The sequence below is a fragment of the Carlito syrichta genome, unplaced genomic scaffold, assembly GCF_000164805.1.
Source record: "Carlito syrichta isolate Samal-C Ts95f unplaced genomic scaffold, Tarsius_syrichta-2.0.1 Scaffold315850, whole genome shotgun sequence".
In the NCBI taxonomy this organism is placed as follows: domain Eukaryota; kingdom Metazoa; phylum Chordata; class Mammalia; order Primates; family Tarsiidae; genus Carlito; species Carlito syrichta.
In genome coordinates this window covers 358,110-382,563 of record NW_007259946.1, presented here as the reverse complement: position 1 = coordinate 382,563, position 24,454 = coordinate 358,110, and the positions used below count along the sequence as shown (strand labels likewise).

General features: G+C 40.8%; 1 protein-coding gene across 2 annotated transcripts in view; it reads right to left on the bottom strand.

Moving 5' to 3' along the window:
* The window catches only part of VPS13D (vacuolar protein sorting 13 homolog D), a 255,403-nt gene that overhangs the window by 66,692 nt on the left and 164,257 nt on the right, over positions 1-24,454 (bottom strand). For both annotated transcript variants that reach the window (XM_021706673.1, XM_008073459.2), the window contains 2 exons: positions 20,606-20,740; positions 19,377-19,544 (listed from right to left, as the gene is read on the bottom strand). In XM_021706673.1, coding sequence (XP_021562348.1) covers positions 19,377-19,544; positions 20,606-20,740 — 303 coding nt within the window. The remainder of the gene's footprint in view (positions 1-19,376; positions 19,545-20,605; positions 20,741-24,454) is intronic.

The following is a 24,454-nucleotide window of genomic DNA, read 5'->3' as shown; positions in this document are numbered from 1 at the left end:
ATCAGAATGTATAGCCGGGTTTGGTGGCTCAGCCTATAATCCTGCGCCTTTGGGAGGCTGAGGTGAGTGGATTGCCTGAGCCCACCGGTTCGAGACCCACCTGGGCAGTGAGACCTCATCTCTACAATAAATCAAAAAATCAGCCGGCCGTGGTAGCGCATGCCTGTAATTCCAGCTACTTGGAAGGCTGAGGCGGAAGGATCGCTGGAGCCCAGCAGGTCGAGGCTGCGGTGGCCGGGAGCGGCCACTGCACTCCAGTCTGGGCGACAGAGTGAGACTCCAACTCAAAAAAAAAAAAAAGAAAGGAATGGATGAAGAAGGGGAGGACTGAGGTAGAAAATCAGGAAATACGTTTCAATACACTATGTGCCCTTCTCTCAAATTTAGGCCATATCTACTCTAGCTTTGCATAAAGAAAACGGTTTAGTGGCTGATCAAAAGGTCAGAAAAGTAAGCTCCCAAGATGCAGCCTGAGGATCAATGGCTAACACTTCATCTGCTGAGCTTCCAGTTATGCAAAAAAGTACTGTTGACTAAACCCTCCCCCTTCCTCCTTCCTGCCTGTCCAGTCAGTCGTTTTTAGTGAGGTCTTAGGCCTTCTTTCCCTCTAACAAGGACCCTTAATTTGTTTGCTATGGGCTCCAGGGAGGCTGACTTAGTTCAGGACTGAGTCACTCCCGCCAGAAAGAACAGTTTGATGAATCTGCAATCCATCTACTGCAAGCAAGTCATGATTTGGTTTGATTTTAGCTCTAATTATAAAAGTGAGTGAGGTTTTTTTGGTGGGGGAGGTTGTTGTCTTTGTTTGGCCCTTTCTGTGAAAGATGTAACTGTTCTAACCACATAAATATACCTGCCAAGAAAAAATAGTTAACATTTTATTACATGCAGACTGTTGTTGGAGCATGACAACAATGCCAGGTTCAAAAAGCAAAATGTTCAGTTACTTGTCTTCCCCTTTAAACTCACTTATAATTGGTATGGGTGTGAGGGGGCATGATGGGGGAATAAAGGAAAACAAAAGTATATAAAACAGTGGGCCAGTCTCTCCCTGACTAGAATAGCTGATGGAGTGGCTTGCTTCCTCATCCCAGTGGCTCTCCCTAACCCCAGTGTGACAGCCCCACCTCCCCAAGTCCTGCACTGCACACCCTACACTCCTTCCTGCTAGGGCTGCTCCTTGTGTACCTTGGCCTATTCCCATCAACCTTTTGTCCACGTGGCAAACATTTCCTTGTATATCAAGATCTAGTGCCAGCCTGTCTTCCTCTGTGCAGACCTTTCTTGCACTGGGTAGAAAAGCCTGCCCCTTCTCAAGTACCCCCACTGGAACCTACACCTAGAACACTTTCCTACATGTATTTAACTTCATGGTCTTCCCTACTCCCCAAGGGAAAGAAGGCTTTGCTTTGTTTGTGTCCCTTGTGGCTAGAACAGAACCTGGCATTTCTCATTGTCCATATACATTTGTGAACTTGCAGTACAGAACAATACATAGATCTGGTAACAGGAGATTTTTCTGCACATAAATCTGTATTTAGTCAGTTCAGTGTGTAGAGCTAGAATAAGGTCAAAACTCCTTCACCAAGTGTCTCAGACAGTTTTCGAACAATTTCCTAGTTTCAGCCACACACTTGGCCTGGATGGTGTAGCATCTACAAAAGAGCTAATTATACAACAGAAGGTACCATAGGACATGACTTTAAATAGTGACTCAAATTCTCTGTATTCCTTGAGAATAGAGCTCTACATGGTTAATTCCTACAAATATGACACTGCAGAGAAGTCCAAGAATGAAGCCTGCCTAGATAGAGTGCAGCTTTCACACTGGGGCTGAAAGTCCAGGCTCTAGACCAGAGATCTGGGTTCTTGGCCTGGCTCTCTTTGTAACCTCAGACAAGTCATTTAAATTATCTGGGCCTCGCCAGGCTTGTGGCTCAGCCTGTAATCCCGCGCCTTTGGGGGCTGAGGTGAGTGGATTGCCTGAGCCCGCGGGTTCGAGACCCGCCTGGGCAGGCGAGACCTCATCTCTACAATAAATTTAAAAAAAAAAAATCACCCGGACGTGGTAGTGCACGCCTGCAATTCCGGCTACTCGGAAGGCTGAGGCGGAAGGATCGCTGGAACCCAGCAGGTCGAGGCTGCGGTGGCCGGGAGCAGCCACTGCACTCCAGTCTGGGCGACAGAGTGAGACTCCAACTCAAAAATAAATAAATAAATAAAATAAAAATAAATTATCTGGGCCTCAATGTCCTCATTTATGAACTAGCATTTCACAGGGTCATTATGAGGATTAAACATGTCAATATGCATGAAGACTCAGAGTAGTAACTGGTACCAGGTGAAGCAGTCAATAAATATTAGCTAGTACAATTTTTAAAGATGTTCATTCAGCTACTAGTTTAAATTTAAAATTTACTTCAACTGCAATCAGTATCGGTGTCTATGCCATGTTTTCTATACAATACCACAAAATATAGATAAGTATAATTAATGATTTAAACACTTATTATAGTAAGAATACACAAACACATTCCGCATGGTCGAGCTAATGACTCCGTTGTAGCTATATTGGTCACAAATTGCATGACAGTGGATAAGCCTCCTGGTCAACTTTGACGATGGATTATGCTAGACAAAAGCCAAGGAAATACAAAATTAACATTGTTGTTACTCCTTATCAGAATACAAAGCCAGATGCCCTAACAATCTAGAATGAAGGAAACAGGTTGTTGGCTTTTGACTGGAATTTCCTAGGATTGTTACCATGTAGTACAAGATTGATCTAAATGTTTCTTTGCACAAAGAGAAGCTTATATGAAATGTATCAGGCTTGTGTGTGGACAAAACTGCTTTCAAAAAATGTATCAATACCAGGCTGATTAAGAAAATGCTACTTACTTAAAAGTATCCGAGGCCTATAAATAGGTTAGTTTACTGCTTATTGGGGGGGGGGGGGGTTAGGAGGAATATACAGGCTAAATTAACAAAGAACACAGGAAAATCAAAAGTTTTCAACTGAATATTTTCCCCTTAGGTGGGTGTACTGTAAGACACAGTGCTACGCTAGTACTACCCAACATTTTTAAGATGCTCTGACATTCTAAACCATAGCACCAAGCCACGACCACTGCCACCTCAACAACTACACTTTAAGAGCACACACTGTGTACTGACTCATTCAATCCTCCTAGCAATACCCTCTACAGCTGGTAAGTGGATTTTTCAAGCAAAAGGGGAAACCCTAGAACACATCACAAATAGGTATTTGCACATTCAGACTTTCATTTGTTTTCTTCTGTTTTGAGGGATGAAACAGAGAAATAAAGAATGTGCTGGAAATTCAGGGAATGCACTCCCAACCTCTTTCTTCCTCCTCCTCCTACACACACACACACACACACACACACACACAAACACACACACACACACACCCTCCCTCTTTCTTCTCCTCTTTGCAAAAGGCCTTTAATTAGCTCACATCCTCTCCTGACCAGGGCTCCCTAATACATCCTGACACCAGCCTGTTGGCCAAGCAGTGGGGTCTAAGTGCAGGCCTGATTAGCGGGATCCCAGCGGATCCCCTGCTGCTCTTATCTCCACAGATGCCTGATGAGTTTGGTATCTTCCTTCCAGCCCTCCCGGGAAGCTGCCCCAGCAGGTGCCCATTGGCAATAGTTTTGTGTTACAGGCCTGAATGAATGATCCCCGCAGGAGCTGCCGACTGTTTTCACAGACACAGAAGGCAGTCAAAAGTCCACCGCGTGAACTTGGAATGACCCCAGCTGCAGAGTCACTGGCGGGTTCATCCGGAGGGCAGGCACGCTTTATTAAACAACTAATACTCTTCACAGATAACTTTCCGAAAAAGCAAAAAAGTGTTAACTCTTTGCAATCTTACTCTAACGAAACACTTCAGTTATGGAGGGGTTCCCCTGTATGAATTAGGGTTTGAACCCAAATGAGGCCTGTGAGACAGAGAAATGGCACAACCAGAGACCACAACTTCATCTGGCCTGAAGAAAGGTCAGGACTCAGTCACCATTTGGTCCACTGTTTGTTAAAGTGTTTCAGATTAAAGTAAAATGGCAAAAAGAAAAGGTTTCAAGCACTTACTCTAGTGAAGAGTGTGTGGCCAGGAGTCAGCCTGACAGTGACAGCCCCAGCCAGGTTAATGCCAGCGCACACACGCAGGCACATGCAGGCCTTCGTGGGGCTTCCACTCTAAGCCAGGAGAGACAATATGACTAAGCTGTAAAGAAACCAAGCGTGCACAACTGTGTATACTCCCATCACCTACAGGGTGGGCATGGAAGTCACTCTAGCCGCCAGAAGCCGCCAGTGAGTTCCTTTGTGAGGAGGATTCAGAGAAGGCCTGAGGTGCAGATCAAAGTCTTCTTGTAACCATGCTCAGAGCCATCATGTCCTCTCGGCTTGCTGGGTGGCAGGCGACCACACATCCACACTTGCAGTCTGCACACAGAGGGACAGCAGCAGCCAGTTCCCCAGGGCTAGGGCGGGCACTAGTCTTTTACCTTCCTTTCAAACAAACTTTAGAAGGAACCCAACAACACTTATAACAACATACAGATAAACACATGAACATGTAGACAAACGTTTGAAATTCATTTTAACCAACAAAGTTACATTAATTTTGGCATCAACCAAAGCCTATGTGTCTACTAAAGTTTTATTACTACTTCGTCTCACCCACCTGCCCTCTAAGTCCAATTATGAAGGGCTTCCCTATTTGGTTCTTTGGGAGTATGGAAAAAGTCTTGTTCTGTTTTCAGGGAAGATGCAGTTTTGCATGGGTTCACCAGTTGGATAAGACCCTGCTGAAGGACTAATGACATAAGGTGCTTTAAAGAAGCAATATTCCCCCGCCCTCATTCAGGTCAGTTGGCCTTGACACAAAATAGACTGGTTCAGTGCAATAAACCCTTGAAGGCTTCCTGCATACCACACACGGTGCTGGGGGTTAAAGATACCAAGATGAGTATGACTGAGCCTCGTCTTCAAGAAGCTTTGTCTAGCATGGGAGACAGACACAAACAGATGAAAACCAACATGAAGGATGCCGAGGAAATGCACACGGTGCAGGGCTCAGTCCATAGCTTCTCTTGCCCTCGTTCCCCAAAGCACAAGAAGCAGGAGCCCCCACACTGCCAGCCAGGTCTCAGGAATAACCCTAGATCTGGTCAAAGGCCTGGGTTTGAGGGCCGGCCTCGCTGTGAGAATCTACTGTATCTCAGTTTCTCCACTTATAACTGAGAGGACTAAAAGCTCACCTTAAGGTGTTTTCCCAAATCTGCTACCCAAAGAGTACCAGACACTGTGCTAGGAGTCCACACCTGGGAAAAGCTAGCTTGGCCATGTTCAACTGGAATAAGTAAAAAAAGTTTCAGATTTAAGACATCTCTCGGGAAGAATACAAACAAGGTTTCCCTAGAAAGGCAGAGGTTGGAGAGTTCAAGTTACCACATGATGCATTACTAAAACTAGGGTTTTCACTGAACTCAGCTTTTTATATACGTTAGATACTGTTCACTTTATGTTTCATCTTTTACAGAAAAACAAGGGGCTAATTCTTTCTGTGATTAGTTCTAGGAACTTTCTTTTGGAGGAGGGGGTCTCACTCTGTCGCCTAGGAGTACAGTGGCAAGAACACAGCTCCTGGGCTCAGGCAATCTTTCTACCTCAGCCTTCTGAGCAGCTGGGGCTACAGGCACACACCAGCACATCCAGCTAATTTTTTTTTTAATAATTTTTTTTGTAGAGCTAGGGTCTTGCTATGTTGCCCAGGCTGGTCTCAAACTCCTGGGCTCAAGTGATCCTCCTGCTCTGGCCTCCCAAAGTGTTGGGATTTATAGACCACCATGCTTGGCCCAGTTCTAAGAACTTTCATCTCTCTCTATAATTTATTCATTAAGGTAATTCAATCTGTTGTGTCAGCTGATTACTAAGCAACTACGTGGTAGTAATAATACAACTTTTGATTGCTGATGCTACTGGGCACAAAATCCAAACACATAAGAAGTATCCCTAGAAACAGGCTGGTAAGGCCTATCTAGCTTTGTGCTTTTTGGTTGTTTCTTAGAGAAACTGTGTGACTGGAGACTTGCATGACCAACTGAGATTTTAGAACTACGCACTCACACGATCTGGCATGAGTGCTAGGAAAGTAAGGCCCTCTTGGAAGTCAGACTTTTCAAAGCCGTCTCCCATGCCATAAACTACTCTGGCTGTCCTCTGAGAAGGCCTGGTATGGTGGGAAAAGAGTGGGCTTAGAGCTGTGAGGCCTGGGCACCAACCTCTGATTTTGATACTGACTACATGAGCTTGGCAAAGCTATTTAACCTATTAGACTTAATTTCCCATCACCAGAAGGGAAGTGATGATCACAACTGCCCTGCTGGCCCCACAGGAATGTTGCAAGGTTAAACTGTCTCAGACATGAAAATGCTTTAATTCCTGAGAGAGGAAAGGGTGCCTTCTAGAGCAGCAGTGTGGTCTATGGGAAGAGCATGGGACTGTAAAGGAGCTTTGGGTCCTGGTCCTCTTCCACAAGCTCCCTGTCTGGCCCTCCAGAAGTCAATTACCTTCACTGAGACTCAGTTTCTTCATCTGTCAAATGGGGGTAATACTTGAGTCTTTAATGTGTAAGTCTGTGAAGATCAAATAATAACAGGAGCATGTTATCAAGGTTAAATTTCTAAAAAACTACAAGAAGCCATTAGTGCTGCTTCTTTTATAACTAACTTTGGCATGATCCTTGCTGATTTTCAAGTTACCAATAAAGAGAAAATTACCCTAGTGGCCACAATATCCTGCTTTGAACATCACAAAGGCAACAAAACTGAAACAACCGGCTGTTTTTGGAAGCATGTTCTGCTTAATTTTCATTTCAGTGAAAACACTGAAAGTTCATGCTTCCAAACCAATGTTTTATTATATAAATTCAATAGCTTGCAGGAAATGTTTACTTAAACATTTTCCTCTAATAAAGCAAACATTTATTTTCCATAAATATTATTTTAATTCATTAGATTTAGAGGGACTGGGTTTTCCTCCTTCCCATAAAACAGTTTCCCAAGGTTTCCTTATACCTTAAGCCAAGACTGGGCCTGATCCAACAATGCACACCTGGCCTCACTGGATCCAGGTCAGTGTCTGCTGAGCACCTGCTATGCCCCAGTGCTATCAAGGCCCGAGACAGGATGCAGAGAGTCAAGGCCCTTTTCCTATCTATATTGCTAGAGTATGAGGCTGGCCATCACCAGCTCACAGAGATGTCTTTGGGAAAGTTGTAAGTAAACTTATAAATGTTTCTATTTCACATAAAAATGAGAAAATAGTTAAACGGTAAACTCACAAACACACACACACACACACACACACACAGATATTTCACTATTTAACAACTACTTGCTGAATGTATATCATGTGAAAAATGCTATGCCATGTAAAAGAGCCACAGGGGTACAACTTGGATCACTTTTCATTTTTCTTAACAGCAAATATTTATGGCTAGTCATAGGGATAACGGGCACACACACACACACAAAGCATCAGATGAGATCTTTGCCCTCCAGGAGCGTTTAGTCTACTCCAGGATGCAAATGAACACAGAACACTGCATCCACATCTTCTCTCCAGTCAGTCTCATCCCGAGGAGCAGAATCAAGTGTCCCTGCCCCTCACCCTCAGCACCTACTTCATGAGACTGCATAGTGGGCGCACACACCACTGCAATGTGTGTATTCCCTATGGGTTAATGTTACTTACTCCTTATCTGCCTTTCCTCTTCTGTATCTCACCAAAAAATAAAAAATAAAGTAAGTCTTCTTTTCTGAGAAACTTCCACAGCACCCAGCACCTAACTGGCAGTGATACATGCCTATTGATGGGTGTTGGAGACAGGCGCCTAGGATTACAATCCAAGGTGAAAGGTGGTCATTGCCGTCACCAAAGCGCAACATGCCATGGGAACCCAGAGTGGGAAGAGATCACATTCCCACATGGTATGTGAACGGGACCTTACAAGCCTGGAGCCTCTGGCCAGACATGAGAGAAGAGCATCCTACACAGAGACAGAGTTCTCAGCACAAGTGCGAGGGGACGACTGGGGAAGGGACCTGGACAGCCCGCTTCCTGCCACTTTCTCATCACACTTAACACTTGACTTCCCCAGCATAGCTCATAGTTTTTGAGCATATCTCCACCTCACTCATGTGCCTAACTAGAACATTTCCTTGTTCTTAGAAATGGCACCAGAGGGCTTACCCACTGATGTATAACAGAAAGGAAAAGAGAAGCGACTTTCCCACTTGCCTGCTGGAGTGAGCAAGTGTACCTCTGCCTGGATTCACCCACCAGCTGTGCCTCCGCAGTGCCACCTCAGGACAGGATGAGCCTCCTCAAGTCAGGCCTCTGGACATGCCATCATTTGGCTATAAGGGAAGCCAAGGACAAGTCAGGCTTTCCCCACTTCTGGAAGTACCTTCCTTTTTCTCGCGTGTTCTCCCTTATCCCCAACACTGCAGAAACACCTAATGGTATGTCCTGGTGGAAGCCTCAATTTTCCTTCCTACTACCTACTTCACAAAATCTCTTCTCCAAGAATGATTCATTCATGTCTGTGAGCTGCCAAATAAATGATTCCCAAATATCTCACATAAATAGCTGTACGTTAATGAATGATGCAGTCCGCCTGGAAAAGGGAAAGAGACATTTGTTTCTGCCTCTGTTCTTGGAATCCCTTCCGCAGGAAAGGCCATGCTGACAAGGCTCACAGAGGACACAGACAACAGAAAACCCAACCATAATATGGAGATGATGTCAGTTTCTGTAGTATCAGGTAAGATTCAAGAAGTTCAGTCACCCCGGGGAATCCATGTGGGATTGGTCCCAGGACCCCCAGCAGATACCAAAATCCACGAGTACTCAAGTCTTTGATATAAAATGGTGTAGTATTTGCACATAACCTACACACATCTTCCTGTATATTTTAAATCACCTCCACATTACTAATAATGCATGACTTTACAATGTAAATGCTATGTAAATAGTTGTTATACTGTATTGCCTAGGGAATAATGAAAAAAGTCTGTACATGTTCAATACAGACACAACTATCCTTTTTGGGGGGAAATATTTTCGATCTGCAGTTGGTTGAATTCACAAATGCAGAACCCATGGATACAAAGAGCTGATTGCACTGTCCAGCAATGTTCTAGAAGCTATGGAAACCCACCAAGAAGCCCAAAGCTCTACCACTTTCTGTCTGCCCACCTTAAGCAAGTTGTTTCCTTCCACTAAGCCTCAGTTTCTTCATTTATAAAATGGTGGTGGTAGTGGTGGTAGTAGTAGTATTAGTAGTAGTAATGATAATATCATCTGCCTGGGTTTAGATATACAGAAAGGAGCAAACATGCATACATGCTTCATCAACAACTAAAAATCAAGACAATATAAAGTGCTATTACTATTTAGATAAAGAATAATTAAACTTGATAGGTCAGTCACATTGCTTCTTTCTTCCAAGAAGCAAACCACAGAAGAGGTCAACAGAAATAGCATAAAACTCTCAGGAATAACACCCTATCCCCACATTCTCCGTCTGGTTTCTAAACTCAAGCAATGGTATCAGTAAGCATCTGAAAGCCAATCTGCTAGCAGAGCTCAGACACAAAAACACCTCCACGAAAACTGAAAAGCTGTATGACAGACTAAGGGGAGGAGGGTGAGGAAAGAAAGAGACTGCTAGGGAGAATGAGTTTATTTTCTGCCATTAATTGACAAGAGGAATGCACAACTCTCCCTAGTTTCAGGTATTCTGCACTGAACACTAAATACTATTATTTAAAAATGACATCTTAATTGCCTAAAAATGCTTAAAGTAGCAAAGTTCAGGAAATGGCTTAAAGAAATTACAACTTAACACGTACATTTAGAAAAGTGAGTGAAGAGCACCATCAGTTCAGCACACACCAAAGTGGCCTGCAGCAACAGTCTGCTCTCTAGGCAGAGCAGGAGGAAAGGTCTGGGGAATGCAAACCTCACAGGATTTAAATCTGAACAAATCTTGGGTCAGGCATGTCAGGTGTGTCACTTTACTCAAATGCTTTTGTGTTAGAAATTTTCTATTTGAACAAAGAAAAATCTTCCAATAGGGCGCAGAGGTTCATGCCTATAATCACAGCACTTTGGGAGGCCAAGGTGAAAAGACTGCCTGAGCCCATGGGTTCAAGACCAGCCCGGGCAACTTTGCAAGACCTCATCTCTACAAAAAAAAATTTAGCCAGCCATGGTAGCACATGTCTGTAGTTCCAGCTACTTGGAAGGCGGAAGGATTGTCTGAGCCCAACAGGTTGAGGCTGTGGTCTGTGGTGGCTGTGAGTGTGCCACTGGGCAACAGACAGAGTGAGACTCAGACTCAAAAAAAAAAAAAGTCCAATATTTTCTCTCTCATTTCAATGTGTTTCTACTAGATGAAGGATTCCCAGACAGTAAAGATTAATTCCAAAAGTCTAGAAGTTATAGTTGGAAAATTTCAAGGCCTGGTACAGAGGAGTTAATGTTGGGAGTGAATGGAAAGCTGTTTTGAGCTTTACGTTTGAATGGTGTTTCCAATTGCTTGGTTATAGCTTCTCTCAAGGTCTGGATGTGGTAAAAGACTATACCTGAGAAGTTGCGTTGTATAGAGAAAAAAATAGAGGTTGACCCCAAATTCACTTTCCCCTAAAACTTCTGGCTCCAACAGTCACTCAGTATTAAACTTCAGTCAAGGCTACTGACCATTCTGAATCTCATTTTTCTCATCTGTAAAACAGGGCTAATCCTTCCTTCCTTATAGGATACATATAAAAATTAAATGAGATTGTATATGTAAAGTTCCTAGGCCCATATGTAACATATAATAATTAATAAATGATGACTATACTCTTCACATCCCTTTCTGATTTTTAAGCACGATACTAAGAAATTCCCTCTTTTTCCTAAGAAAATACTTTGACTTAGCTTTTCTTCAAGATTGGAGATAAACTTTCAGAGATAACAATTATAAGGAAGAAGTAACTTTTAAAAAATAGGAGTCTCCAAGCATAGTACCTTGAAAATTTCATCTCACCTTAAGTTTGCCATATTTTTTCAAGGAAGGCCAAATATTGATGTGAAGAACACTGAAATGCAGAAAAGGGATGCACTGCCACACCCCTGGGGGTAAGTGGTCAACTTAAGAAAGTTTGAACATAGCATTCCTTTACTAGACATGTCTACACTAGGGTAGAAAACCACTACTCTTTGGGGGACACAAATATTTTCGGTCTTTTCAACTTAGCAACTGAACAAACTTTTCCACCACACAGACTGTAGTTTGGGAAGATAAAGTGAATTTCTCAGAAATAGGACATGGTCTGGCCTAAGAAGATAACTTAAAGAGTCTTGTTCTTTTTTTTTTTAATTTTTAAAAATTATTATAAAGATGTGGGGTATAATTTAGAGTTAGGTATACAAACATTGCAGAGCCTTGTTCTTAACTGAACAACTATTAGAAAGTGAAGACAAGTTTTGAACTTTGTCAGTCTTTCTGTTTTAAAAGCAGGACTTCAGTGGTGGACTCACTGCTCCCTGCTACTTCACTTCTGGCTGCTGAGCTGTCTGACTGGGGTGGGCAGAGGGGAAAGCTATCCCCGTTCCATGGCTCCTGCATGAGCAAGGCTCAGACCGGGCCAGGTAAGGACAGCCTGTGAATTTTGGTCATTTGTGGTTCTCATGACAACTCTCCAACTCTGCCCTGACAAACACACTTTTATCTGATCCCCCAGATATATGAAATTACCCAAGTTAGGGTAGGTCATTCAGTATCTAAAATTTGCCCCTAACCAAAAGGAGCTCAGACTAAAGGAATCGTTTTGTATTCAAGACTATCAGAAGAAAATGAAACAAAAATTCTAATGCCAAAATTCTGAGTCATTTCTCTACATACAACAACTTGAAGGTACCTCCTCTTGGCTGGAAAAGAAATCCCTCGGGTGACTTATTTAGGATCAAAGTCTTCATGAAAATAGAAAACCTTACATTCTCTAAGAAAAAGATCACTGACTGAAGTGAATTTCATTTAACCTGAAGTTTTGTGCCAACTTAAATACACTAAAACCCCAATGCTTGTGAAAAGGCATTCACCTATTACTTGCTTATTGGTACATGGAAAAGCTATTATGGGGATAATCAGCTCAACTATAAAATGGAGCAGTCATACATAATGACAAAAACAGATTCAAGTCATAAATTGCCTTTCTCCTTCAGAATCCATGCAGGCACTCACTCAGTGCATTCTTTTGTGCAAAGATAAAACTTTCACCTTGAATAAACAGCACTTTTAGTCTTCTTTGAGCCTTATAAATATAGTGCCTGCAAAATAATCCCCAACAATGCTGTTTCTTAAACAAAAGGCAGATGGAACTCTCTGCTCTCAACGAGGTCATGGTATACAAGACAGAAGGTTGGCTGGTGGCAGGGCTGGCTGAGAATATCTGTGCAGGAACAGAAGAGCCTGTTTCTACCGGATGGCTGCTATGTACCAAATCTGGTTTCCTGGGACAAAGGGCTGGTGAGAGGTTTGCCTGGAAGAAAAGTTGCTTGTCTGCACTGCTGTCCAAATAGAGACCAAAGAAATGGAACAAAATATTATCTAAAGTCTCAGCTAGACTTTCTTTTTTTCCCTTTCTTTTCTTTTCTTTTTTGAGTCAAGGTCTTACTCTGTGACCTGGGCTGGAGTACAGTAGCATGATCAGGGCTCACCACAACCTCAATCTCTTGGGTTCAAGCGATCCTTCCACCCCAGTCTCCCAAGTAGCTGGGACTCCAGATGCTAATTTTTTTATTTTGTAAAGATGAGGTTTTGCTATGTAGCCTAGGCTTGTCTTGAACTCCTGGGCTCAAATGATCCTCCAGCCTCGGTCTCTCAAAGTGTTGAATAATAGGCGTGAGCCACCATACCCAGCCCCAGCTAGATTTTCTACAAACTATTTAAACAGTCTGAATTTCTCTCTCTCACTCACTTAATTTGTTTGTATTATCTTCAGATGGTTTCCCTAAAAGTTTCAAAGTTTATTCTGAGACTAGCAGGCCTTTTTAGTTTGGTGTGCTTTTTGTTTTTCCTGTTGTTTTTATTTTTTACATATAGACACATGTCCAGAATCATCTTGCAGTTACGGATATCTCAGAAGTGTAACTAAAAGTGAGAACTAAGATGTTAGTACTGAAGGGGCAGGTCTTGGCTCTGCAGTGACCCAGTTGGCCTTGGGCAAGTCACCTTACCTCTGGGCCTCAGCTTCTTCGTTTATATAATGGTGCTAAAAATCCCTATGTAGTTACTGACCAGGTTATTTTGATGACAAAAATGGTATCACATGAGTAAAACCATGTTTGAACTCACCAAGTTTTTTATTGCCTATAAAGGAGGTAGTGACGGCTACATACAATCTAACACAGGAATGGCCACGAGGACCACCACTTCCTGAGAAACTACTTTGTGATGAGAATTATATGACCATGGTCAACTTACCAGCTACAAAGTGATATAAAATAGTAAGCTCCTGGTGGGAAGTTAGCCAAATTCATGTTTTATATTCTTTGCAGTGCCTAGTCTTACACACACAAAGGAAAAACATCATGCAGAGAAAAAGCAAGGCCTTCAGAATTAACTGGACTTGGATTCAAATCCACCCCTTATTTCTAGCTGTTTGAACTTGAACACATTACTTAACTTCTCTAACTCAGTTTCTTGATTTGCAGAATAGAGATTAATACACACAAGCCAGTGTATGTAAAGGGTCTTTCACCAGGCCTGACAAACAGAAAGTGTCCAATAAATGTTTACAAATTAATACGAGTTCCATAATGAAGCAGGGTGTTTCAACCCTGTTCCTATGTCTTTCTTTACTAATGCTGTTAGCACCAAGAAATATTAGGTCTTTACCTAATTCATAACAAACAGAACTGATTTAAAACAATAAAACAATGGCTAAGATAACATAGAATAAAATGTATTAACTAACCAGAAGAAAAACCACATCTCCTTGACAAAAATTTGATCTGCAGGGCCAGGCGCAGTGGCTCAAGCCTGTAATCCCAGCATTTTGGGAGCTGAGGCGAGGGGATTACCTGTACTCAGGGGTTTGAGACCAGCCTGGGCAACTTAGTGCGACCTCATCTCTATAATAAATCAAAAAATAAGCCAGGCGTGGTGGCTTGTGCCTGTAGTTCAAGCTACTTGGAAGGCTGAGGCAGGACTGCCTGAGCCCGGCAGGTCGAGGCTGCGGTAGCCATGAGCATGCCACGGCACTTCAGCCTAGGTAGGCAACAGAGCGAGACTCCAACTAAAAAAAAAAAAAAAAAATATTTGATCTGCAGAATTTGAGCTGGGAAGTTTAAGCTTAGTAGAAGTAAACACCACAAAGCAAAAGAGAAATAAAGAAAACTACCATACAACTACAAAAGTTATCAGTAAAATTAACATGTAGCAAACAATGAACAAAAAATTCTGACTTTCACGAACAGTGACTATGATTAAAATAATTTTGGTTAGCCGGGCTCGGTGGCTCAGCCTGTAATCACGCACTTTTGGGAGGCTGAGGTGAGTGGACTGCCTGAGCCCACGAGTTCGAGACCTGCCTGGGCAGCGAAACCTCATCTCTACAATAAATAAAAAAATCAGCCGGGCAGGGTAGCGCATGCCTGTAACTCCGGCTACTGGGAAGGCTGAGGTGGAAGGATCGCTGGAGCCCGGCAGGTCGAGGCTGCAGTGGCCGGGAATGGCCACTGCACTCCAGTCTGGGCGACAGAGTGAGACTCCAACTCAAATAATAATAATAATAATAATAATAATAATAATAATAATTTTGGTTAAAAACATGGAAAGTTATGAAAATATCTGTATTCATAAACATAGTATCAAAACATACCTGGGAAATCAAAAAGGTACCCAGAATCAAAAGCATCCTATACTGACTTGATAAAGACACAAAGAGAGGGATGAGAAGTAAGACAGAGGAGAGCAGAGGTTCCATTAGTGATGACCAAAAAGGATCCTCTCCTTTGCTGGGAGAAATTAAGCACACTGTTGGCTTCCTTCCCTCAGGAAGACCAGATGGCAGCTGTGCAGAGCAAACACTGAGTTTCTACAGGGGCAGAAAAGAGAATAGAATCATCTGCTCTGTTGTTAATATCTGAGATTATCTTAGTTTGAAAGAACTTTTTTTTTTTTGAAGATAGCTTTGTAATTTTCCTGTAAGTTTTTGAAAATATTACACAACAATCAAGATATAAAATTAAGTTAGAATCTATATAAGAGAGGGAATGTAGTCAACAGGGGGCCTCCCTAGTTCTCGGCTTTGAAAGAAGTTACAGGGTCTCGCAGATATTCACATGATGCATGGGTTTGGAATTTGAAATGCTGTCCTTTTCTTAAGGAAATCAAATTCCTAGAAGCAATTCCAGAAGTGATCAGCTTGCCATGGCCTCAGGCATGGCTCAGATCTTTGCAGCTTCACTGAGGGTTAGAGTCATCTTGCCAAGATCCAGGCAGTGGAGTCATGGAACAGATGCTCACCTTAGATTTGGAACCCAGATGCTGATTTCCAGGGTTGGGAGAAGGGGAAGGAAAGGCAAAGAGAAATAAGAAGGGTAAAAGGGCAAAGGTTTTTCCTACTTATATTTCCTTGAGGCTACCATTAAATAACAGTTAAAGATGAAATAAGAAATTCCACAAGCAGACACAATAGGCGTGAAATTAAAAATGTAGGCATCTATCCACAGATGGCATACAGGTCTATGACCTTTTTATATGACAGAATGAATTCTCTTAATTTCTCACTGTGTTCTCAGGTCAGGGGGAAATACAATTGCCTTTTTATGGATTTAAAGAACAAAATTCTCAATACTAACAGAAGAAAAGATTGTTTAAAGGTAGAAATGAAATTAAAGCCTTGGTATACTGACTGCCAGCCCCAAGCCTCCCTCAATGCACAACCCTGTCTACAATAATGTGTTTCAATCTTTTGGAGGCATGAATCTCACTGGGAAGCTAACAAAAACTTTAGACCACTCAACCAAGGAAGGCACACATTTATAAAATATTTACAATTAATGTAAGAGGTTTGTGGAGCCTCTCCACTACACTCAAAGACTGCCAACCACTTAAAGCCCTTTGGTCTTTGCAGCAAAGTGGGGCCGTCTGGCTGGGGCTCACAGAGGTGCATCTGTCTTCTTTGACCCCTTTTTAATCACTGGAACTCAAGCACTCTTTAAAGGAAGACTTGCCACAGGCCAACAGTTGATTACTGTGGTCATTTGCACTTCCTTAAACTCCTCTTGTGTACACAGAGAAACAAAACATTCCCCTAAAGCAACATGAAGGGTTTGATTTCAACCCACAAAACTGCAAGAAAATGGAACTCTTTAGTCCAATCACATAAATGCAGAATCATAGGTAACCTGACTGGGTGTTCAGCTGATAGACCCAGGTTTTGCCATTTCCAATGTGAAGAGTTAATTTTATGTTTCTTTGCTTTCTCATCTTAGAGATATAACTAATTTTTATAACATATCTAGGGTTCTTGGTATCAACATACAGTCATGTGCCAAATTACAATGTTTCATCAACAACTGGCCACAGCTATGACGATGGTCCCATGGTTGGATTATAGTACTGCATTTTTGCCTTTCCTATGTTTGGATATCTTCAGACAAAGACACTTAGCACTGTGTTACAACTGCCTACAGCATTCAGTGCAGTAACATGCTGTACAGGTTTGTAGACTAGGAGCAACAGGCTATATATACCATATAGCCTAGATGTAGACCTTCTATGCAGGTCGCACAACATTGAAATCACCTAATGGAATTGTTCTACGACTGTATCCCTGTTGTTACGCAGCATATGGTTGTAAATCATACAGCAATTCCCCTCAGTAGCTGCCTATGGCTCCAATACTAATTAGCTTATGAAAGGCAAGACGAGTATATGAAGGACCCCAACCACATGGGGAGCAAGGTTCCCATTCAAGAAGACTCAGGCCCTGGAAAGCAACCCCCTTATGCAAATTCAGCAACAATATAAAGCATGATATGTAATAAAATGCATTATTGCTGCTACCAGGACTTCACAAAGACCAGAGGCTGGGGAGGGGAGAGCGAGGGGGAGGTTTAAGAGGACTCTGTCTAGTGGGAAATTGTGCAGCAGCGAGGGGGCGGGGGAAGAATTTGGCAGTAGTGGGAATCTGCTGGGAGGGGCATACCTCATCAACAAGGTTACCTGCATAATGAACATTTGTATACTTAACCCTGAATTGTACCCCACATCTTTAAAATAAAAAATTTAAAAAAGAAATAAATTGGGAATTTTTTTTAAAAAGCGGTCTCTGCCCTGTTTTTCTATGTAAGTTATAATCTCATGCTGACCCTCAAGCCCCAAAAATAATTTTCCAGGGGAAAAAAAAAAGAACCAGGAAATAAACTAGACTTCCACAAACCAGAAAGAATAAAGAATGGGCCAATTCTGTTTACTAGGATGTTGCAGGAAAAATCTGGAGAAACCTACAGAGATTTCACCTGTCAAGAAGTCCTTATCCAGAAGGTTAACTGTGGAGGCCTCCCAGCCACACAGTCCAGATGGGATCTGACTCTCCTACTGTCAGTGCCCAGACCCTCCTTCTCCATAGACAGCGAAACATGAGTTTTCATTTCAAGGGTACTAATGGTTTTCTGTTGGCTCAAGTCTCCATGCAAGTATTACAGTCAAGGTGATGACCCAGTTGTCTCCTTCAGTTTGTATTTTTTTTTAATTTTTCATAATGTGCAATCTCATTTTATTTTCACAATAAGCCTGTAAAGTTAGGTGCATTTCTATTCCAGATTGAGGAAGTCCTCTCGATAAACCACATGCATATTCATTTTTAAAATTATAGTAAAGCCCAGGGGTACAGAGACAAAGAAATCATAAACCTGAAAAGAATTTCTTAAGTTAATAAGAATTTAATACAGTTAATAACATTTGATAAGCTGGGGATTTACAATTACATGTTAAGTGCCTCTGTTTAGATTAAGTCCAACAGTTAAACAAGGACAGCGAAGAATCTGCTCCCACCATGATGGTTTATGCTGCAAGAGGGGAAAGGGGCTGAGGGAGAATGAGAAAGGAGTCCAGGCAGAAGGGGTTCACTCTTCCTGACTTTGAACCTGAGTCTTACTGCTTTCAAACCATGAGTCTCTCTTGTCTGTACCTTTCACTCTTTCTCTAAAAGTTAGCGTGCTGCCTATTTTGAACCACTAGTCAAACAACAGAACACTTTTGTTCTGGTTCAATAAAACTACAGTATTGAAGAAACTGATCTGACCAAATAATCATTTCCAAAATAGTTTGGAAAAAAGAATAAATTCTCAGCTTTCACACGTTATTAATAAGAACACCATGCAATATAGAAATGCTATTCAACTCTACTCACTCACCTGATCTTCAAGATAAATTCCTAGGCAGCACCATGAAAGTATCTCTTGGCAAAGCTACCTTTACATCCTACTGGCCCACAGCACAAGTGTACCTGGGATCTCTCTACATTAAATAGGCAAAGTACACAGGTGCTTTCACAAATCTAGTTTATTAATGAGAAAGTCAGTCTCTACAAGAAAAGTTTGGCGAGTTGAAAGGAAAGACTTTCGAAAACAGAGCTCTTTGGAGCCCTTTTGTATGTTGTCGAACAGCAACTACCTTCCACTGCCTTCACCTTTCCAGACTCGCACATAAAATCAGCTCTTGTCAGAAAACACCTACAAAGAGTGAACTGACAAAGCGTCTATCAAATAAGATGCCAAGGAGCAAATAAGTCAACTAGGCTGCAAGAGAGTCGCATCACTGTTTGCGGCTGGAATCAGACAACTTAAAGGACTGTGTCCCTAGAGAAGGCTATACTTCAGCTTGGACTTTCCCCGTAAGCTGTGGGGATTAATCGGTAGATTTTATACAGGAGAATGGCATAATACAATTTTACGTTTTAAAGTGAGTTCACTGTGGTGGCACTGTGAAAGACGCAATGAAGTCTGGGGGCCAGGGGCTGTTGCAGTGACCCTGGTAAGAGATAAGCAAAGCCTGGACTAAGGCAGTGGCAATGGAGAGGAAGGCGGAAGAGATGCCTCAGAGGTGGTCTCGGGGCCTGGTGACAGGTTATCGGAGGTGAGGAAAAGGCAAAGCATGGGGGCAACGGAGCAAAGGCCATGAACATAACTTCTCACAGCCTACTAATTCATAGGAAATAACAGTCATGTAGAGGACTCAGGTGGTTAATTGTAATGGAATTTCACCTCTGTTTCCTTACCTTGGCAGCAGAATTTGATACTCCATGTGTAACATTTCTGATAAGGCCCCCAACATTTCCATACTTTATCAGTCCAGTCACCCCTTCGGAAACATCATTCAAAAGCCCCATGGGATTGCCAAGAAAATCCACTGATCCCAGGATTCGAGCTGCCTGGCTGAGGAGTTCCTGGAAAACAGAGTAGAAAAAGAAAAATCAAATGAGTACCTAATTACATTTGCAGATAACAGTGTGCCAAGCAAAAAGGTCAGAAGTCTGTCTTGTCCTTCATTCCTACTACTACCAATAAATACCTTCTAATCTTCATCAACTGTAAAATAATCTCCTGTCCTTTCATGGGCTCCCCCTAAAATTCTCCCAATACACATATCTGAGATTGCTTTCAAACTCTTAGAAATACTCTTCAATGCCAGCTAGAAAAATAAAAATAGCTATGAAATAGGAGAGATTCTGTATGAGTATTTATTAGTACATACATCATACTCGCCTTTCCATCATTTCTACAAATAGAAAATTAATCAGTCACAGGAAAGATTTTACAAGGAAAGGGACATAGGGAGGGATTTACAGTTGTGGAGGAAGAGGGGGCCTGAGGAGGTACCGACAGATTCATCAGGCAACCTTCCAATCTTTGTACCTCCAACTGCCTGATTTCAGTTTCTGGGAAAGTCAAGGAAGGAAAGGAGGAAGGGAGAAAAGCAAGCAAGAACAGACTATATTTTGACTCTGAAAGCGAATAAATTTGATATGATTTTGAACTATCTATTCATATTGAAGAATATACCCTGTCTTTACATTTTGGTCTTTGCAGTCTAGGTAAATAAATGCCAAATGAAAACGATTTAACTTAATTTAAAAAAATTTCAAGTTCAACTCTGGGGCAGGACCTTATAGACTCTAAGAAAATTAGTGTGGTTGTTGAAAACCTGGTAAACAAAGAGCTCATAGTATTTTGTGCTATTATTAAAGCATCAATTAACCCATTAAGCGCTGTGACTAACTAGTAGAAGACCCTGAGACTAGCTGTGAGAGCTACAGCTCACAGGTCAAATGTACTCTCTCAGGATTTTCATGACATATATGGACTTCATGGGATGTGATTCGACACATAACACAACAGAGCTGAAATGTTGAACTGGGTTCTGAATAGTGATGTCTTAGTAACCAAAATTTCCAAACAACTAAAACATTCTGCTTATGCGCCAGACAAGTGCTTCTCCAAAGCTCACCTCTTGGAAATGTTTGAGGATATCATTAATGATGAACTCCTTGGTCTCATAGGGATGTACCCGAGTAAATGGATCCAGATTAATCACAGCATCTTCAAATCGAATCAATGGAAACCCCAATGTGCTTTTTAGGGCCTAATTAGGGAAGAAGGGAAACGACATACTTTAGCCACATGATGGCCCTCCAGGGTACTATAGTTCTAGATTCCCCGAAAGTTACAAGTCATGTTCAATTTCCAATAAGAGTTGAGACTTTGATGTTTATAAATAAGAATTTTCTCTATAATTATGAAAGCAAAATATTAGGAAAAATACATATACATGTCTATATACATATATGTATACATATACCAAGGTTGCCAAAAAATGTATATACATTTTAAGAGACATTATCTATGTATTACTTTTCAAAGTTGAATTGAATTGAATTACAGTAGCAATGTGTCATTGCAGAAGTCAAACGTGACTTGTATTCATCTTTTGTTATCAATATATATTGGGCATTACAATTTTAATACAGTTTTTTTTCCTTTCTTAAAATATGCATACCATTTTTTTGGTACCCTCTGTGTGTACATAACACACACACATCACCCAAAGTAACATACATCATACAGAAATAAACACTGCTAGTTTTGGACATAATTCCTTTTGGCTAGTTTTGTCTGTGTGCCTGTCATGTTTTACTTTTTGACTGATGTATACCACACATACATAAAGTATACTAATAAAATGTACATTTCAGTCCCCTCCCATTTGCAGACTCCCACTCACTACACCCTCCCTCCTCCCCAAAGATAATCACAATCATGACTTCTATCACCACAGGTTAAGTTTTTTCTGCTTTGAACTGTATATAAATGATATCACCAGTATATAGTTTGGTGTAGGTGACTTCTTAAAGATAACATTAAATATGTGAGGTTCCCTGGGTTGTTGTATATAGTTGCAGTTTATTACTTTCATTGCTATATAATATCCTATTGTACAAATAAAATACAATTATTTAACCAGTACTGTTGGGAAAAAGTTGGGTTCTTTTCAATTTTTTGCTAATATGAAAAATGCTTCTATGAACAATGTAAGACATGTCTTTGGGGAATTTTTATGTATGTATTTTTCCTGCATCTACACCTGGGAGTAGAACTTTTGGGTCGTAAAGCAAGTACCTGTTCAATCTTAATACACACTGTTTTTATTTCTCACACTTAAATCTATGCTCTCCCTAGACTTTATTTTTATTTATGGTGTGAGGTAGTGATCAAGCTTCATTTTCTCCTGATAAATATTAATTGACTAAGTAATACTTAATGAAAACACCATCCTTTCCCCTACTGCAGAATAGTATGAATTTTGTCATTAAATCTATTTATGCATCTCTTTCTGGATTCTCTTTTCTGATTCATTTTTGTCTGCTTTCTGTCGTAATTATTGTAGTCTTGTAAATAACTTTTAAAATCTAATAGAGTAAGATTTCCAATTTTGTTCTTTTTCTTCAGGATTACCTTAGCTACTCTTTGCACTTTGCAATTGCATATGACTTTTAGAATCAGCCTCTTAATTTGCCACACACAAAAAAAATTTGCTGGAATTTTCATCAGGAATGTTATTCAATTTATAGATCAACTTGAGCAGTAAGTTTACAATATTGACTCTTCTAATATATTAACATGATATGTCGCTTCTTCTATTTAGGTCTTTAGTTTCTTTCAAGATTGCTCATTTTCTGCATAGAGGTCTTGTACATCGTTTGTTGGATTTATTCCTAGATATCTCGAGTAGCTTAAAGATGGTTACAGATTCTTTGAATCTTCTCCTACCAAGAGATAGAATCTATTTTTCCTCCACATAAATCTTCACTAACCTTGTAATTTGCTTTAGCTAATAGGATACAGGAGAAGTAATGTTGTGTGATCTCTAAGCCTAGCCCTTCAAAGATCTTGGAGCTTCTGTTCTGCTTTTTTTGATGCTTCCACCATATGAAGAAGCTGAAACTATCTTCCTTGAAGTCAAGAGAACATGTTAGGGGTCCTTTTGAAAGCCAGGACCAACCACTGGACATGTGAGTGAAGTTATCTTTTACCATTTGGTCTCAACTGAACTGCAGATAAACCACAGCTAAGTCTAACAGAAGAGCCAAAGTGCCAGGTCCAGTCCCAATTGCAGACCCACAAAATTGTAAACAAATAAAATGGTTGTTTTAAACCACTGAATTTTGGAGTTGTTTGTAACACAGTAATAGATGATATAATATTTAAGATTTTCTTAGTGCTACTGTAAATAATATCCTTCAAATTTTCCTTTTCTCTGTAACTGCTGCTGACATGTAGTGACTTTATTTATTTATTCTAATAACTTATCTGTACATTCTTTTAGATTTTCTATTTATATAATCATATTCTCTACAAATAATAAAGTTGTCATTTCCTTTCCAGTTCTTAGACATTTTATTTCTTTGTTTAAAAAAAAAAATCTTTCTTACTTCATTGCACTGGCTAGAATTTCCAATATATAACAGTGAACAAAAGTGGTAACAATGGGCATGCTTCCCTTATCTCAAGAAAAAGTTATTAAATCACCAATGAGTATGATGATTGTTGCAACTATTTAATAGTTATGTCTTATTAGGTTAAGGCAGCTCCCTTCTGTTCTTAGTTTGCTAAACTTTTATCATATATAGATGTTGAATTTTGTCAAATGGCTTTTAAGCATTTTTAAGGTAACTTCTTTGGTCCTTCATTTTGTTGATGTGGCGAGTTACAAAATTTACCTGCAAATGTTAAACTAAAATGTCTGTTTATTCTCTTGGTCCTCTCTCTCAGTAGGCCTGGTAATTTGTGACTGAATGTAGCACTTTGTATGAAAACTTATAGAGACTTTGAATGAGTCTTTAGCTTCTGGCAGGCAGTTAGAATAAAAGGAAGAGAAGCATATAAGAAAAATAATATATCTCAACCAAATTGGGTTTATTCCAGGAATGCAAGTTTAGTTTAGTATTTGCAAGTAAATTTTATAACTCACCACATCAACAAAATCAAAGAGAAAAAAATGTGATTATCTTAAAAGTTGCATAAAAGCCATTTATGATAAAAGTTTAGGAAGCTAAGAATAAAAGGGAACAGGCTTAACCTTAATAAAACCAGGGTTTGGGTTTTTTATAATTAAAATTAATCATATAATGGAAGAAAAAGATAGATGAAATTTTCAAAAGCCAGAGAGGAAGAAAAATTTTTTTGTGACACAGAATTCAAATTCAAAAAGTAAAAAGACTTGATAAATTTGATAACACAAAAATAAAAAGCTCTTTTATGATTAAATACACACATCCCAGCCAGGTACAGTGGCTCACGCTAGTAATCTCAGCACTTTGGGAGGTGGAGGTGAGAGGACTGCCTGAGCCCAGGGGTTTGTGACCAGCCTGGGCAACTTGGCGAGACCCTGCCTCTACAATATATCAAAAATTAGCCAGGCATGGTAGCACATGCCTGTAGTTCCAGCTACTTGGAAGGCTGAGGCAGAAGGATCACCTAAGCCCAGCAGGTCGATACTGGGGTGGCCGTGAGGGTGCCACTGCACTCCAGCCCGGGTTACAGAGTAAGACTCTCACTCAAAAAAATAATAATAACAAAAATGAAAAAAATAAAATAAATACACATACCCCAAAAGCAAAGCAAAAAGATGAATAAAAAACTGAAAAAAAAGCCAGGCTGGGTGGCTCAGCCTGTAATCCAATGCCTTGTGAGGCTGAGGTGAGTCAATTGCCTGAGCCCACAGGTTTGAGACCCACCTGGGCAACTTGGCAAGACCTCATCTCTACAATAAATAAAAAATTAGCTGGGTGTAGTAGCG